At 36.5% G+C, this 18,048-nt stretch overlaps 2 protein-coding genes across 2 annotated transcripts; one reads left to right on the top strand and one right to left on the bottom strand.

The window, feature by feature from the left end:
- Nucleotides 1-1,212: 1,212 nt before the first annotated feature.
- On the bottom strand, nucleotides 1,213-3,990 carry LOC125476360 (AAA-ATPase At5g17760-like). Its single transcript, XM_048582354.1, has 3 exons — nucleotides 3,836-3,990; nucleotides 2,701-3,704; nucleotides 1,213-1,979 (listed from the first exon to the last, which is right to left on the bottom strand). Exons 2-3 carry the CDS (start codon nucleotides 3,691-3,693, stop codon nucleotides 1,560-1,562), a joined length of 1,413 nt encoding a protein of 470 aa, XP_048438311.1. The 5' UTR covers nucleotides 3,694-3,704; nucleotides 3,836-3,990; the 3' UTR covers nucleotides 1,213-1,559.
- A 3,233-nt stretch (nucleotides 3,991-7,223) lies between these two features.
- On the top strand, nucleotides 7,224-17,846 carry LOC125476513 (protein NAP1-like). The gene is made up of 24 exons (XM_048582738.1): nucleotides 7,224-7,405; nucleotides 8,388-8,822; nucleotides 8,924-8,998; nucleotides 9,395-9,475; nucleotides 10,116-10,196; nucleotides 10,371-10,450; nucleotides 11,013-11,097; nucleotides 11,277-11,402; nucleotides 11,488-11,595; nucleotides 11,799-11,843; nucleotides 11,924-12,066; nucleotides 12,359-12,491; nucleotides 12,639-12,749; nucleotides 12,856-12,934; nucleotides 13,105-13,298; nucleotides 13,730-13,875; nucleotides 14,386-14,467; nucleotides 14,564-14,674; nucleotides 14,888-15,013; nucleotides 15,111-15,250; nucleotides 15,360-15,456; nucleotides 15,540-16,531; nucleotides 16,789-17,001; nucleotides 17,160-17,846. The coding sequence occupies exons 1-24, from the start codon at nucleotides 7,400-7,402 to the stop codon at nucleotides 17,638-17,640; spliced, it is 4,170 nt and encodes a 1,389-aa protein (XP_048438695.1). The 5' UTR covers nucleotides 7,224-7,399; the 3' UTR covers nucleotides 17,641-17,846.
- Nucleotides 17,847-18,048: the final 202 nt, after the last annotated feature.

Raw genomic sequence — 18,048 nt, 5'->3', positions numbered from 1 at the left:
GTTAATCCTGAGTGAGTTGTACGTGTTTTATTTACAAGGTATTACATACATCAATCAGTGCAAGTAGTCTTATCTCCAGTAACAAAATTACAAACTGAAAATACATGAGATTATAGCAAGGAATTATCTGTTGAAGAGTAGGAGATAATCCCAACTCTTCCAGCGTATTCGAACAGGATAATGCAATAGTGGTGAGCGACAAACTGTTGAAAGTGATTTCAAAATGTTCATGGCTTATCAGTGCAGGAGTGACCTTTGTGTTTTCCAGTAAGGTTTTAATCTCTTCAAACAAGGGGTGGCCTTCATAGATTTTGAGGTAAATAGAAGCCAAAGTTTTGAAACCCTCGTACGTGCATTAAGAGGTGTGGATGTGCAATGTGCATAGCTTGCTCTCGTGATTGGTAGTGAACACAACGGTCCTCTCTTCTTCAAAACTTGGCGACAGCCCATCTGTGAAGTTTAGTAGATCGGATAGGGTAAGCTGCGCACAAAAAGAAATCAGACATGCAGTTAAAACATCAAATTTAAAGCTTCATATACCTAATGGAATCTGCCCAAATTGAGTAATCATTTTATGACCGCAAATGCCAAAGCATTATAACCAAATCTCTTATGGCAGAATACTAACCTGACCACCTTCTGACCAGTTTTTGTGCTTATATTTTATGTCCTCAGTGCCAAGAATCGACTTATTTGTTGTTGCCAGCAACACTTATCTCAATTACAAATCAGTTTTCAAATGTGAGAGATGCAAATCGTAGACTTCGAACTTGAGGTAATTAGCCATCGCAGCTACTAGGGGCGATTTTTCAGTGCCTGGAGGACCATATAGAAGGTACCCTTGCTTCCAAGCCCATCCCACCCTTTGGTAGTACTCTTTGCTCTCAACATACATGTCCAAGTCCTCCAAAACCATTCTTTTCTGTTCCGGATCCATGGCTAGAAAATGCTGTGTTTCAAGTACACCAGATGATTAAGCCTTTCAATTGGAAGAAGAAGATGATAATGCTACTTTGTCTCATTTTTCTTTTGTTACTTGTGCATACACGCGTGTATTTGAAAGATTGATGACGAGCCATTTTTAATTAGGTTGGATTGTAATTGTATTTTTGTTTTTCTACAGTAGTATATACGGATTTACACTTGGATACATGAAAGGGTGGTAATTTAAAATCACATTTAAACTCAATTGAGATCTTAGAAGCTTGTTAATTGGGTTGGAATATGTATTGATAGATTATTTTTTGATTCAGAACCACAGATAGGTCTGTTCTACTTATGCATGCAGCAACTATATTAATAAATTTCTTAACATTTCCTTTTTAAATAACAAGTTGGAATGCCTTCATTTGGAACTTCATTGAACAAGGGCACGTGAAAATTGGTAGCGTAATCAAAGTAGGCAAGTGGTGGATTGCTCTGGTGGTTAAAGATGTCCTCTTCACCCACAGCACCTCGAGCTCAAATCCTAAAGGATGTGGCTTAGACATGGATCAGTTTTGCGGCGTTCATTCTTATCTCTAGGGCATGAAAACAAAAGATGAATCCCTTGACCCTTATCAAATAAAGTACGTTAATTGTTTATGATCATTATCATCGTCATCATCCTCATATTCATCTTTCACACTGTTCTTCTTTTCCTTTAGAAATGTAACGAGGCCTTGGAGTGCAACTTCAGCCTCCTCACTCTTCATTAGCTCCTCTGCCACTTGTGCAGGCGTGGCCTTTGTTTTCTGCAGTAGGGTTTCAATCTTCTCATACAAAGGGTGGGTTCCACAGATTTTGAGATAATTGCAAGCAAGCGTTTTGAAGCCCTCGTACGTGCAAAACGACATGTGGATGTGCATGTCCATTCGTCCAGAACGAAGCAATGCAGAGTCGAGCTTGCTCTTGTGATTGGTAGTGAATACAATGATTCTCTCTTCTCCACAACTAGACCACAGCCCATCTGTGAAGTTTAGTAGTCCGGATAGGGTAAGCTGTGCACAAAAGCAAAAGGAATCATATGAAAAGCGCTTTCAGACGCAAAAAAATAAGAATATCTTCTTGACCATTAGATTTGACTTTATTGAAATTTTGTGTCTGAGATTAAATCGCAAGCCACAGAATCTCAACCACTTGATTTCATTAAAACCAAATCTAACGGTTAAGAAGATGACCCCATTTTTTTTTAAATGAGGATCACTTCCCTTAAAGACTTCCTATATATATATATATATGATGCATGTTATAAAACATTGTACTGATTATAAAAGTCATCCCGAATATAAAACATTGTACCGAGTTTTGGTGAACTTGTTTTATACTATGGGTAGGTTTGATATATATGGAATAAGTGCAGCCCTCCCACTTGGAACAGATTTTATACACTTAAGCTTTAAAACTTTAAGCAATCGGATAATTGATCATAATTTATATCAAGCCAACACAATAAACCACATCGGAACAATATCTCTAATTTTATGACCTCAAATGCTAAATCACTTGCATATCTTTTGATGAAGATAAAACTTGTAAAATATTACGCTCTAAAAGTTTTAAAACAGCGTTAGACAACTACTAAACTCTAAAAATTTAATCAATCGGATAATTGACCACCAATTTATATAAGCTAACACGATAAACCACAACTACTGAGCAATATCTTATTTTATGACCTCAAATACTAAATTATCATTTGCAATATCTTATTTTACGAACCTGGTTGCCTTCAAACTCGGGCTTTTTTATGCCATAATTATTTTGTTTCCGATCTTGAACCGCCGGCTGACTACAATCGATGTCCTCAATCACAAGGATTGACTTATTTGTTGTTGCCAGCAACACCTTTCTCAATTCCATATCCGTTTTCAAATGTGTAAGTTGCAAATCATAGACATCAAACTTGAGGTAATTAGCCATGGCAGCTATCAGGGACGACTTTCCAGTTCCTGGAGGACCATATAGAAGATACCCTCTCTTCCAAGCTCTTCCCACTCTTTGGTAGAACTCCTTCCTCTTCACAAATCTGTCCAAGTCCTCCACAACCGCAGTCTTCAGCTCCGGGTCCATGGCCACTGTCTCGAACGTTGCCGGGTGTTCGAGATTGATTGCCTCCCATCTGATCTTAAAAGCATCTAACCTCACAAGTGTATGCAGCTTCACAACTTTGCCTTCATCTTTCATAGCCTTGAATCTCTCCATAACATAAGGCAAGTAAGAATTCATGACCTTTTCCTTGTGTCGCAAGTCAAACACGAGTTCAAAGTATTGTTTTTTCTCTGGAACATTGTTATTTGATGAAGAAGAAGTTGGATTGTACTTGAAATTCTTGGAAACGGAAATGAACTTCCATTTCAGCTGGATCCCTTCGTACAAGTCATCAAACTCTTGGTTGTTCGAAAACTGGACGGTGAAATTAGTCTCTTTACGAGCTTGCGAAACTTTGAGAAGCCGAGCTGAAGGGCTGATCTTGTCTTTCAAGTAAAGATCTAACGCATCGTAGACTTTGTTACGCGTGCTCGTGCCGTGGTACTCTTCGATCTGCAGCGTCACGGGTTTTGATAAGAAACGTATGAAGAATCCGTCGACTACCGACACGAGAAATCGTTTCGTGGGCAGTAAGCAGCACTCCATGGCCTTGGACCAAACAAGGATCAGATAAGCAACCATACTGGAAGGACATGCTGGAGTTACCTTCATCATACGATCCATGTTAACAAAATCTGCAAAAATGTGGAAATTAAACCCCAAAATAAACCTGAATTATTCAATTAAACCTCATGATTTCGAATATAAATTTTTTTTTACAGTAAACCTAAATTATAGAAATCATCAAGAGAGGAGGAGATAATACCTGAGTGATCGAGTCTTGCTCATCAACTGAGTTAAAGAAGAACATAAGTCAAGAAGTCGTCTTAGTCAATGGGAAGTTTGAAGTCTTCGTCGATGATTACGTTCTACCTAATACCATTTGGAAAACTGACAAAAAAAAGAAGAAAAAAAAAAAAAACAACCATTTGATAAAGGAAACACCATGGTCCCACTACTAGTCTATGAGATGTGAACTTTGATTTTTTTTTTTAAATAAAGAGTCACAACGAACCGTCGAGATTTCTTAAAAAAATATTATTATAATGCAAGATTATCAATTTTGTTAAACAATTCTTGTTGTCGCTCACTAGAAGAATATGCAACCAACTCAGAAAACGATAAATAGAAACAAAGAAAACACCTAAAACCGACTGCAAAATCAACGCAAATAAAAGTTGAGCCATTGGCTTTGCTCGGAGCTTTTGGAAATGTCCACGATGAAGATGTCATGGACAATGAATAATATTTTAGGATGTGTTATCCACACAATCTATTTTACTTCTCACATACCCTTGATAATTTATGTTCGTTGATCTTCTTCCATTCATCTGATCCGACGGCCGAAAGTTAAAAAAATGTGTGAGAAGTAAAATGGGGTGTGTGGATGTCACATCCTAATATTTCATGCATGTGTGACCTCATTACAAAAAGAGAGGACTTGCATGAGAAGAATTCATCGTCACTCATGCTAATTATGTAAAAACATGTATTAACCTTTTTCCACATGTTCTTGTGTTATCGGCACCGGACATCACTGTAGCGGTAAATCCGTGTGTATGTAATTGTTTACATTGCATGTATATAATTCTTGTATTTTCTTCTTTCTTGATTGAATTATTTGCTCCTGGTACGATCCAATGGTGAATTTGCATTTGAAGGAAATTGTTATGTATATAAACTTAATATATTCTAATCGAAATACTTACTTGTAAAATTAAAACATTGACAAGTCCCCCTATTTCACTGTCAAAAACTTTTATGACTAAAAATATAGGAAAACTAATGAAAATGGCTTGAAAATTTTGATTTTTAATGATAAAGATAAAATAAAGGGTAAAATGAAGTACGATGATTGATTTTTTAGTTTAAAAATATAATTTTTCGTTAATGTGAACAGTACCAAGAGTTTTTCGCTAAAATTCCCTATAAATATTGGAAGCAACTGAGTGCGCCACTCCATTACAAACACGAGAGTTGTAAAAAACTACCAAATTTTGGCTGGTAGTCTCTCAAAATAGTAATGTCCACTGAAGTGAAAACTTTGTAGCTTTTGTCAAAAACTGTTTCTTTGAGATTAATTTCTTATCTTTGCGTCTAATGGTTATAAGCAAAATTGACAGGTAATCTCCATCCCTTATCTAAAAGAGGAAGTTAGCATTCCTTCAATTCAAGAAATTTTTCATTGTGTCCGAAACACAGATGGATACGTATCATTATATAAGTAGAGAAAAGGCTCTTTTTTTTTTTTTTTTTTTTTCAAGTTGTTAATTTTTTAACATAATTATCTAAACACTTATACTAACACGTCACATGCAATGTACCGCCGTATGCTCCGGGCATATACTAAAAAATCTCTCCAAGTTTCAACCCACCCTCCCCCTTGACGATTGCCGTAGCATTTTTGGAACCCAAATTGGCTCGGACCCATGATCATTCAAGGTCCAAATATAATTCGGACCCATAAAAAGCTACATTTAGCTTGATCAATTTTGCTTTTTGAGTCCCACCCAATCAATAAACTTCAAAATCGGCCCAACCCGACCCATTTTATCATGCCAATCAGTTGATCTCGAAGTCATACCGCTCCATTTGTGACGTCAGCATAGCCCAAGCATACGGTATAGCAATATAGTTAGCTTACCTGCGAACTAATCCCAATTAGACAACTTAATTACCATCATAATATTGACGGCCGTAAAGATAATCATGATTATTGGAATAAATCTTTGGATTATTATAGCCGATTTTTGCAGCTTTTGCAGCTTTTGCGTCCAGCAATAATCTCTCACAATTCCCACTAATTTTGAAGGAAATAAAAAAAATGATAATTAGAAAACAATGATGGTTGCTTAACGTCCAAGGCAAGTATGTCTTCCACCTCATAAAACAAGGAGTGCATCCTTCTAATATACGCACAAGGCACTAACACACAGCTAGAAAGATGAACAAGTCCACAAACATACATCTTGTGAGCCAAACTATCCATATAAATATCTAACAAACTTTAATATGTAGCAGCATCATGTGTGCCACTAATTAAGATCTATAGGTATAATCATATTTATCATCTTAATATTTATGTATATAAATAATGTAAAAATTTAATATGTAGCAAAATTTTAATATTGTCATATTCTTGCCTATAATGTAATAATTATAATTTCAAAGAACTTCAAAATAATTTTGTAACAAGTTATTTTCAATCGTGTGAGAATGTTTGGGCGCAATTTATTTCGCGTCATTTATTCAATATTCATATTTGTAAATTGTAGTTAAGTTGTCGTCGTGAGTTTGTTTTCTAGTTCTTATTTTCTTGTAAAAGAAACACAAATTATTATATGACTTCATCTATTTAAATAGGGAGATGTATCTTTAGAATAAGATTATCGAAGACAATTCAAATCAACATAGCGTAGTGCTGATTATGAACGTATATCAACATAACCACGCATTCCAAAATTTATGATGCCATTGTACATCTCTAAAATGTCATGTTGCACCTTGAATTTAATATAACTTTTCTATTAGTTTAAAAAAAAAACAAAAAAATCGAGCTAGAGTTAACTAATATTTAATCCAAGGAAAGAAAAGACATGATTTTTTAATTGTAAGATCGACATTGGGAAATTAAAGATTTGTGTGAAGTAATGCAAGAGAAAAACATCATTAATCACTTGAGTTTCAAACCTTGTATATAAATTGTCACGACTTAAAAAATGTCATTGCCGAGAACAAATTAAAAAAAAAAAATGTATAAAGAGAAGCGAAAAACAATGACCCCAAAATTTCTTTTACCCCTGCTATTATCCCTATAATAATTTGTCTTTTATATGATATTTGGTACCTTCAAGTTGTAAGGAATCTGTGAAGTTCGTGTTTTCTCGTAAGGAGAATAATCGAATGGCGCATGCTATGACATCTTTCGTTCAATTCGTAGAACGCATAAATGAGATTGTATAAGTCTTGATTTCCTTTTTATTATTCTGGCTAAAGAAATTCTATTTTTGAATTTTGACAACAAAAAAAAAAAAAAAAGAGAAGAGGAAAGAAAAGAAACCGAGCACGCCTGTCTTAAATAAATAATTACTTGCTAATTAAAAAATTAATCATTTTTTTAATTAAATAAATATATTAAACCAAATTCCCAGCTCTCCCTCTAGCACTAGACCAACCGCTCCTCGCTCTCCAAACTGCATTCAGTCTCGTAGAGGAGGAGAGCTGCTTCTCAAATCGCAATTCACAGCAGAGAGACGGTCAGATCTGAGCTCCCGATGATCTTCGCCTTCCTCCACCTGCTCTGCCTTTCAAGTTCGCAGCTTTAACTTGTATGCTAGTATGCTACTCTCTCTCTCTCTCTCTCTCTCTCTCTCTGTATTTGCTCTGTTTGGCTGCCGAGAAAATGCTGGAAAGAAAAAAGGGGAACACAGTCTGCAAACTACAAGTGCATTGACAATGCCCTTGAGTTGAGTGTGCGATCTCCTCTCATTTTCCGAGCAGGCCAAAAGCGGAATTTTTCATTTGCAGTTTTGTGATTCATGTGCTTGATATAGTGTCTGTTTGGTTACAATGGCTAAATGTTCTACATTTCGGGAAATTGTTGTCGCTTTACTAATTTGCTAGCTTAAACTCAATTATTTGGAGGGTTTTGGCTGCTGGTGTATCGAAAAGGAAATAGTCGAGTGCTAGAGGTTTTCTTATTTTGTTGAAGTCTGTTAATCTTTCAATCGGAGCTTTTATTCGTTGCAAAATGAAATATGGAATGGAACCATTCTGCAAGAGCAAGCAATAAAGCTTTGTGGTGAACGAAAATTTAATGCTTTAGTACTAAGGAGCTGGAAAGCGGTATTGTTTGAAATGAAAGGAAGATTCTGCCCCTCATTTTGTTGCCCGGAACGTACGAAGAAAATGAATGAAAATGAATGTTAAGTTTCTTTTTCAAATTTTGTTACTTTATTTGTTTATTTTTGTCAATTCATGAAAGGATATGTAGAGCAGGAGAAATTCTAAGAAACAAATAGTAGTTTCACGGTCCATTTGGAGAGATTGATTCCAAAGTTAGGATTTAGTTAACATTGCTTAGTTAAATTATTTGGTTACTCTTTCTATCCCCATATTTCACGGTCCATTTGTTTATTTTTGTCAATTCATATACTCATTTCAAATACATATCAAACAAATTAAATTTGGTTATCTTAAATGTATTCAATGAACTAATTATTTGTAGTTTTTCCTGACTAATTTAACATAGATATCAAGTTTAAATCCTTTCTTATTCTTTATAATATTTTGACTTTAAACCAAAACATGAAATGCAGTTTTGTTCTGATTACTCACCAATGGCAAAATCAAGGCAACATTTCTCTAGCCAAGATTCATCACTGTCCCCAACTTCTGTGCGATCCCAAGAATGGGAGGGTCCATCAAGATGGACTGAATATTTGGGTCCAGAGACAACTTCTCCAATGAATTCGAGGAGCTCCAGGAATTCAGGTCCTGATGAACAGGTCCACAGTTCAGGCGGGTCCCACAAAGGCTTGAACATCCAGTGGGTAGTTCAAGTAACTGAAGTGGCAGAAGGTCTTATGGCTAAAATGTATAGGCTGAACCAAATTTTGGATTACCCGGATCCAGTTGGCCATGTATTTTCAGAAGCATTTTGGAAAGCCGGTGTGTTCCCCAACCATCCAAGAATTTGCTTGTTACTCTCAAAGAAGTTCCCTGAACATTATAGCAAACTACAGCTTGAACGCGTAAGAGTGGATTTATTTTCATTTAAATATTAGATATTCTTTTGTTAGTTAGTGTTACTTTGCTAATTGAATATTGATAATATAGAAAAATATTGATGCAGGTTGATAAGGTTTCTTGGGATGCCTTGCAAGACAATGCAGAACTTCATTTACAAAGCTTGGAACCATGGATCCAGGTATGAATTTAGTATTTTTATTTGCTTCAATTCCTCCATTACCTCCATATTCTATAAAAAGCTTTTGCAGAACTATTAGTTTCCAGTGCATATGTTTTTGGCGATTGACTAAGTTGATGGTAGGTATCACCACAAAGGCGTTAGGTATCAACAATTATTGATGCTGAAGGGCTAAAACCTAATTCTTAATTTGTTGCAAGTTTATCAACAACAGTTTCATGAATGGTTAGTGCAGGAGCTATTGCACAAACAGTTGAAATCATTTATTCTTGTTGGGTGGTGGTGCTTTTGATTTGAGAGATGGTCTGCAAATCGCTGGCTTGCTTCCTATTATAGATTTACTTCGACCACATGTTAGATGCAATAAAATAATAGTTTTTCTTTTTCATGAATCAGCTGCTTGTTGATTTGATGGCATTCCGAGAACAAGCTCTACGACTCATATTGGATCTGAGCAGCATAGTTATTACCTTGTTGGTGAGTCTCATTATCACTTATTTTACCTCTATGAATTATAGGCTTTGGGTGGAACAATGATATTGACATTGTTTTCCCTTTCAAGTTTTAACCCTAGACACCGTGCCAAACAAATTGATCTCCAGAAGGATAGGATTGATGCTAAATAGTTATGGTTTTCTGATATCTCTGTCTAATACCCTCACTGATACACGTTGAAGATTGAAAAAGTTGAACAAACCTTGTTTCTTGTTATGTAAGCAAATGGGAGTGTGTAGTGTACAGCAGGGTAGTCTAATTAGTAAGTGTCACGATTCCTGTGGAAACAGATGCATAGTGCTTGTTAGAAGTAGCCGTATGTAAATATAGGTTTGTAGTCAGAAATATTTAAGCTCTGCTTCTCAATGTCTATCTTACACCTTTTTGGCTAACAAATGCAATGTTTCATGTAACTGATTTGATGACATGCAGCAAGGATATGAATTGACAAAAAGCTTCCCACTATATGCATTTGAGTTTTTTAACAAGTGAACAAGTAAATTAAGGTCACATCTCACATTTTACATGGGAGTTTGACAAAATAAACTCAATGCTTGCATTATTCCTTGGATGAAAAGGATTTTACATGGTATCTCTAATAACTTTGCGCGGTATTTTGCAGCCCCATCAGAACTCACTTATACTACATGCATTTATGGATCTCTTTTGTTCCTTTGTCCGCGTGAACCTTTTCTCAGAGAAGGTTAGCTAATTTCCATTCTTCTTCCTTTTTTTTTTTTTTTTCTCAGTATTGTTTACTGTCCATTTTTTGAGTCTTAATTGGTTTATCTTAACTGGACATGCGTATAGTTAGAAATACGTGTAAACATATTACATGCATATATTTGCTGTTTTGCTAACACTATGCTTATAACAGATGCCAAGGAAAATGATGCTACAAATGTATAACCTTTTGCATTCCATGTCAAGAGACCGAGATTGTGATTTTTATCATCGGTAGGAACTATTTTTAGTTACAAGTTACTTGTTTTTGTTGCATATCGTTATCATTCATTTTGTTTGATGATTATTCTACTTCCTCTGTTAGAGTATCAGAAAATGTTTAAAAGGAATTCTTGAAATGACTCCATGAACCCGTGGTTAGTGATTATGGGGTCTTCTGCATAACTGAGTATATGGAACTTCAGAGTATTACATTGTTATATTTAGGCATGAATAGGTAGATCTGGTATACCATGTATCATTACATAACCAGAGAACAAAACTCTTTCTTTTTTATTCTTAGAACTTGTGCTTCACTTGTAGCTGTAGCACATCTTTTATTTGCCCCCCAATTAGGCTTGTAAATGAACCGAGTGATTTGCCACCTGTTCATGAGTCAGTTGATCTGAGGCTCAACATGAAGGCTCGTGGCAAGCTTGGGCTCTATTGAGATCATTGTTGACTCAGCTTGATTGCAGCTCTACCCCCAATATGATAGTTCTCTTAATGGGAAATCTCTGTTCTTATTGTTCATGCTTAAAACTTCAGGCTTCATGTTTTTTTCTGATGATAATAGGTTGGTTCAGTTTATAGACAGTTATGATCCACCGCTGAAAGGATTAAAAGAAGACCTAAATTTTGTGAGCCCACGTATTGGAGAGGTTAGTTTCTGCTTTAATTTATCACTGGTTTTGATAATTATGTTTTTGTGGCCGGGGAAGAAAGAGGAGGTCCCACGTTTCCCCCCTTCCCAAACGTCATAATTTATAACAAAAAAGTGTAATTAATAAGTCTAGCACAAACGATTTTATTGCCATTAAATTTCACTTTTCCTTTCCAGGTGCTAGAGGCTGTGGGACCTATCATTTTTCTGTCAACAGATACAAGAAAGCTCAGAAATGAAGGTTTTTTAAGTCCATATCATCCTCGATATCCAGACATACTTACAAATTCTGCTCACCCAATGGTAAGACATTGACAACCTGAATGTTTTCTTAGAGTATTGGTATTGCAAACTGCATTATATGGTTAATGTTATGTTCCATTTCCAGAGAGCTCAGGATCTAGCAAATGTCACCTCTTATCGTGAATGGGTATTATTTGGGTATCTTGTTTGTCCTGATGAGCTTCTTCGAGTTACTAGCATTGACATTGCTCTGGTAAACCTTACACTGTTTCATTTCTAATTTTTCTTGCCAATTTTAATATTCAATAGAATTGAGCATATCTTAAGTGAAAGGGAAGATATGCATATTTGGGCATTTGTTTTAGGAATTTTCTTTAGACAGTATGTGCTTGTTGTTATATTTTCATGCATAATGTGTCTTATTCCTTATTTTTGTTTCACTTTTGTGGATTTCAGGTCGTATTGAAAGAAAATCTGGTTCTTACTTTGTTCAGGGATGAGGTGATTCTTGCTGTCAGTTTTCTGTCATTGAAATACTTTCACTATTTTCAGTAGTTAATTGTTGTGACTTGAACATGCAGTATATACTTTTGCATGAGGATTATCAGCTATATGTCCTGCCACTGATTTTAGAATCAAAGAAGATGGCAAAGTCTGGTCGTACGAAGCAAAAAGAAGCAGATCTGGAGTATAGTGTAGCTAAGCAAGTTGAGAAAATGATAAGGTACATTTGGACGGACCATATATCAATCAATGGTTTCCTATATAATGTTCGTGTATCCGTATGGTGTCCTATGTCAATCCATGCATCATAGTAACCTGTGGAACTATGAAAGCACTCTTGTAATTGTCCTATACAAGTTCTCATTTGGATGGATCCCATGTTGTGATATCCATATTCATGTTTCAAATATGCGTACGTAGCTCTTAGTTCCCATCAAAAGAACTTTCTTTATGATTGACGATGTTTGTGGTACCATGTACATTGAATATATTAAAATGGTTACTTCATGCAGTGAAGTGCATGAGCAAGCATTACTCTCGTGTGATGCCATTCATCATGAGAGGAGAATATTGCTAAAGCAAGAGATTGGAAGAATGGCGCTTTTCTTCACTGATCAGCCCAGCTTGTTGGCTCCAAACATACAAGTACGTTTTCATTGCAGGATTCTATTAATGTGCTTTTTGAAACGGTATGCTAAACTGCATCTTTTTAAAATTTAAGCTAAAAATTTTGCACAATGATACACTCTAGTACTTGTTGATAATATTATGATGATTTGATGTATTCTACAGATGGTATTCTCTGCCTTGGCTTTTGCTCAATGTGAGGTCATCTGGTATTTCCAACATATTGGGATTGTGTCATCAAAATCAAAGACCACTCGAATGGTACCTGTTGACATAGTAAGCCATATTTTCCCGTATCTATTGAGATCCATCATGATCAGTCTTTTATATTTTAACCTGATAATGATTTGCTTGACTTTAACTTTTGCGATTCCATTTGCAGGACCCCAGTGATCCAACTATTGGGTTCTTATTAGATGGAATGGACCATCTATGCTGTTTAGTACGCAAGTACATTGCAGGTTAGTTTGAACTTTGTCTGCCATGCCATTTTTCTGAATAGAGTAAATGTGATAATTTCTATATTAAGAATTCTTCATGTATATATTTAATAATTTATTATCAATGGAGGAAATATGATAATTTCTGTATATACTTATATTACCGTATTAAGGTATTTCTTCTTGTGCAGCGATTCGAGGTTATGCATTATCATACCTTTCTTCTTGTGCTGTTAGAATCCGGTCTTTGTTGAATACCCCTGGGATGGTGGCTCTTGACTTAGATTCAAGCTTGAAAGGTCTTTTTCAGCAGATTGTTCAGCACCTTGAAAACATACCAAAACCACAGGGTGAAAATGTATCTGCCATTACATGTGATCTAACTGTAAGACATCTGCATACTATGCTCAATTATCTTTATAATTAATCTCTCCTGGTTTTTGCATGCCGAATAGATATTTCTTGTAGATTCTGATATATCCTTGCTTATGCTTATTTGGCACCTCACTTGGAGATAAAGTTTCCCATTTATTATTTCATCACTTTAATACACATCTAAGTGCTGAAATAGGTGTAGACTACTTGTTGGTTGGTATGAATTAAAGGACTGTAAGGACTATAAAAGTCTATTCACTTTTAGTCGTTTTTACTTTTATTTCTTAGCATATTCTAACTCATCCCTCATGGTATCGCTCTATTTAAATTATCATTTTGAATATTGTCCTCTTCACTCTAGTATCTTAGTTCTTAAATTATTTAGGTTTTTTATTTTCTTATACATTTTAAATGAGCGCTAATCTTGTGATTCCTAAGCAGGAATTCCGAAAGGATTGGTTATCAATATTGATGATAGTCACATCTTCCCGATCATCTATAAACATAAGACATTTGGAGAAAGCTACAGTTTCTACTGGGAAAGAAGGCTTATTATCGGAAGGAAATGCTGCATACAATTGGTCCAGGTGCTCCTTCTGACTTGGTTTTGGCCATTATGTGAATTTGTAGTCCATCATTGCAATTAGTTAATTACATCGACGCAGCTAAACATTCTTACGAGTTACTAATGTATGGAACAGTTGGAGAAAATGATAATTAAAACCTTATTGGTGATTACTAGTAGCTATTTCTAAGTGATTCCCTTGTTCTTGAGTGTTAGTCTTACGATGTATGAGTCTTCTTGGATAGTTAAAGAAAACGCGTGAAGATGTTTTTAACTTTTTTTATATTACATATAGGAGCCCGGGTAGCACAGTGTTTTACCTGAAATGTGAATTTGCTATTGCTCGAGAAGTTAAATAAGATTTAAAAGTTTCTCAGTAGATAGTTGACACTGGAAATATCTGTTAAGCAGTTCCTGAAGTAAATAATTGCTTTCAACTTCTAACATTTCTTGATAGATTAACACATGGGTGCACGTGCATTTGAATGTGTCAAAGTGACAATAATAACGTGTTTGTATTTTCTCAAATCAGATGTGTTGATGAACTCGAATCTCAATTATCAAAGCATGCGAGTATTAAGAAGTTGTATTTTTACCATCAGCACCTTACAGCAGTAAGTCTTGCTCTCTTGACCTGTAATTGGTTTGCCAAGCTCCTCTTTACTCTTTAGCATAGAGAATTACTTGATGCAATTAAAATTGTTGAATAGGTCTTCAGGAACACTATGTTTGGCCCAGAAGGGCGCCCACAGCATTGCTGTGCATGGCTTGGCATTGCAAGTAGTTTCCCAGAATGTGCTTCCCCCATTGTTCCAGAAGAGGTGATTCATAAATTCAATTTCCTCCACCTCCCCTTAAAAGTTTCTAGAAATATCTACGGTCACAACATACTATCATAAAAAATTCATTACTGAGTCTTCATTTGTTCAGACAAAATCAAGCATGTTATGATGATGTTACGATAGTATAGCTTAAGTTGTTTCAGCATGTACATGGATGCATTTGACTAGAAATGATCTGTTTACTGCAAGCAGGTAACTAAAATTGGCAGGGATGCTGTCCTTTATGTTGAATCTCTCATTGAATCAATAATGGGAGGACTCGAGGGATTAATCAACATACTTGATTCTGAAGGAGGATTCGGTGCCCTTGAGATCCAGGTAATCAATTTTATCTGATCTAATGTTGAAATACCAGGAAATAAGAAACAGTTGAATTGGTTATGTTTTACAAAACTAATTTTGTGAAAATTTTCAGCTTCTTCCAGAGCAGGCAGCGTATTATATGAATTATGCATCCAGAGTATCAAATCTTTCAGCTAAATCTCCGAAGGGAGCATCTGGTTTCCTTTTTCCTGGTCAGGAAAGTCATCCTGAAAATAATACTTCTATCAAAATGTAAGTCCGTAATCATCATAGTTTCATGCAAAAATGTTTTTCCTTTTTTCAGAGTCACCAATATTTTGACACAGCTAACAGTGCGTTTTCTTTCTCCTGGTAATGGCAGGTTAGAAGCTGCAGTGCAGAGACTGACCAATTTATGCTTGGTTTTGAACGATATGGAGCCAATATGTGTGCTAAACCATGTTTTTGTCTTAAGGGAGGTAAGGCATACTCTTTTTTCTTCAATCACAAGATTACGCGATTCCTGCAGTCCACTGAAGTGTACCAATTATTCTATTCACAGTACATGAGAGAATGCATCCTTGGGAACCTTAGGAGGAGATTTCTTTCGGCACTGAAAACTGATACTGATCTCCAACGGCCTTCTGTTCTTGAGTCACTTATTCGGCGACACATAAGCATAATCCATCTGGCAGAGCAGCATATTAGCATGGACCTAACTCAAGGTATTCGAGAAATTCTGCTCTCAGAGGCCTTCTCAGGACCCGTTTCTTCTTTGCATTTGTTTGAGAAGCCAGCAGAGCAACACACAGGATCAGCCACTGAGGCTGTTTGCAACTGGTACATTGAAAATATAATCAAGGATATATCTGGCGCTGGAATCCTTTTTGCTCCAATTCACAAATGCTTCAAGAGCACGAGGCCTGTTGGTGGATATTTTGCTGATTCAGTCACTGATATCAAAGAATTGAAGGCCTTTGTTCGGATTTTTGGTGGCTATGGAGTTGACAGGTTAGACAGAATGCTGAAAGAACACACTGCTGCCCTTTTGAATTGTATTGACACATCATTGAGATCGAACCGTGAAGTGCTAGAGGCAGTTGCTGGCAGCCTGCATTCTGGTGACCGAATGGAAAGAGACGCATCAATAAAGCAGATACTCGATATAGACACCGTGATTGGGTTTTGCGTTCAAGCTGGGCTGGCCTTGGCTTTTGACAGACTTCTAGCTGAAGCTTCTGGAGCTGTGCTCTTAGAAGGTGCGCCCTTGATACATTCGTTGTTGACTGGGATAGCTAAGCATATACCTGAAGAAATACCTGAAAAGATAGAAATCAGGAGATTGAGGGGTGTGGCAAACAACTTTGGTGTAGTTTACGATCATGATTCTCAATGGGTGAGATTTATCTTAGAAGAGGTTGGATGTGCAAACGATGGTTCATGGAGCTTCTTGCCTTATTTATTTGCCACCTTCATGACTTCTAATATTTGGAATACGACTGCCTTCAACGTGGACACAGGGGGATTCAACAACAATATCCACTGCTTGGCAAGGTGCTCTTGCATTTACTTTTACCATTAAGTAGAATTATATTTTACGCTAGATACTTCTGAATACAAGATGGGATTCTTATGTCCTTAAAGTTCGTAAAGGAAAATTATCCAAACCCATACCTAATCCACTAGTAAAGTTCAATTGGAAAATATCTGTTTATGTAGTTTCTTGGTTCTTCTGTGATCATTAATTTAAGAAATAATCGATCTTTTGCCAAAATGTATTAATGCCTATCATGGACAAATTTTGTTGGCAGGTGCATTACTGCTGTAATTGCAGGAAGTGAGTTTGTTAGACTGGAGCGTGAGCATCAACAAAGACAATCTCTCTCAAATGGACGTGCTGTCGATACAGGGGACACTGAAATGCAAAATCGTTCTTCAGCTGAGGCGAGCATAAAATCCACAATGCAGCTCTTCGTCAAATTCTCTGCAGGCATTATACTGGATTCATGGAATGAAACTAACCGGTAAGTTCATTTTTTCTCTTCTCACTTGTTTGTGATTTGAATGCACATAAAGACTGTCATGACAAGATTTCACTTGCTTGCTCATGGGTCATGTACATTGTCTATGATTCTCCTACTTAACCTGCGCAAGCTGCTAATGATTTCAACCTTCTTCACAGATCTCATCTTGTTGCACAGCTAATCTTCCTAGACCAACTTTGTGAGATCTCTCCTTATCTTCCAAGAAGCTCTCTGGAATCCCATGTTCCATACGCCATTCTTCGCTCGATATACAGCCAGTATTACGAAAACTCTCCATCGATGCCACTTGCATTACTTAGTGGTTCACCCCGCCATTCACCTGCTGCATCGCTCTCACATTCTTCTCCTGGAGTGCGACATCCTCACGGCGACTCCACTCAGTATGATTCAACTTATTTCAAGGGATCATCATCCCATGGCCAGGAGTATGATGCTGACAGCGGAAGCTTACGGAGCACAGAAAGCAGGCTGCGGAATGTTCGTCGTTCCGGGCCTTTAGATTACAGCTCAAGCCGTAGTAAACTCAAGTTTGTGGAAGGCTCAACTTCAGGGAGTACCGGCCCCAGCCCGCTACCGAGGTTCGCTGTCTCAAGATCCGGTCCAATATCCTACAAGTGAAAAAAACGAAGTGAACACGAGTTAAGGGGTAAAAGGGATGGTAATTTATCTACTCTGGAATTCTTTCAACGCTTCAGTTATTAGACAGAGAGAGGGGCTAGTTCATACAAATTTTGACAAATTGTATATCTTTATATATTTTGTTTCTGTATAAAAATTACCAATAATATTAAGACAGAAATCAAATTAAATCCTATGCAAGTCAATACTCGGCGTTGGGGCTTCTTTATTCACGGGAAATGATTTTCGCACAAAGAAACGAGAATGCGGGGTGAAAAAAAGGTGTGTAAAATTCACTTTTCTTATTCAACTAGACTAGAAAAAACCAAAACATGTTGGAAACATCTCTTTCATCTCCTTGGAACTCAGCTCTCCTCCAAAACCCTGTACACTACTCTATCTGAAACA

The sequence above is a fragment of a genome, unplaced genomic scaffold (assembly GCF_019419815.1).
Source record: "Pyrus x bretschneideri cultivar Hongxiangsu unplaced genomic scaffold, Pyrus_bretschneideri_v1 Contig19, whole genome shotgun sequence".
Lineage (NCBI taxonomy): Eukaryota > Viridiplantae > Streptophyta > Magnoliopsida > Rosales > Rosaceae > Pyrus > Pyrus x bretschneideri.
The sequence above is the reverse complement of the archived record's forward strand: the minus strand, read 5'-3'. Positions and strand labels throughout refer to the sequence as shown.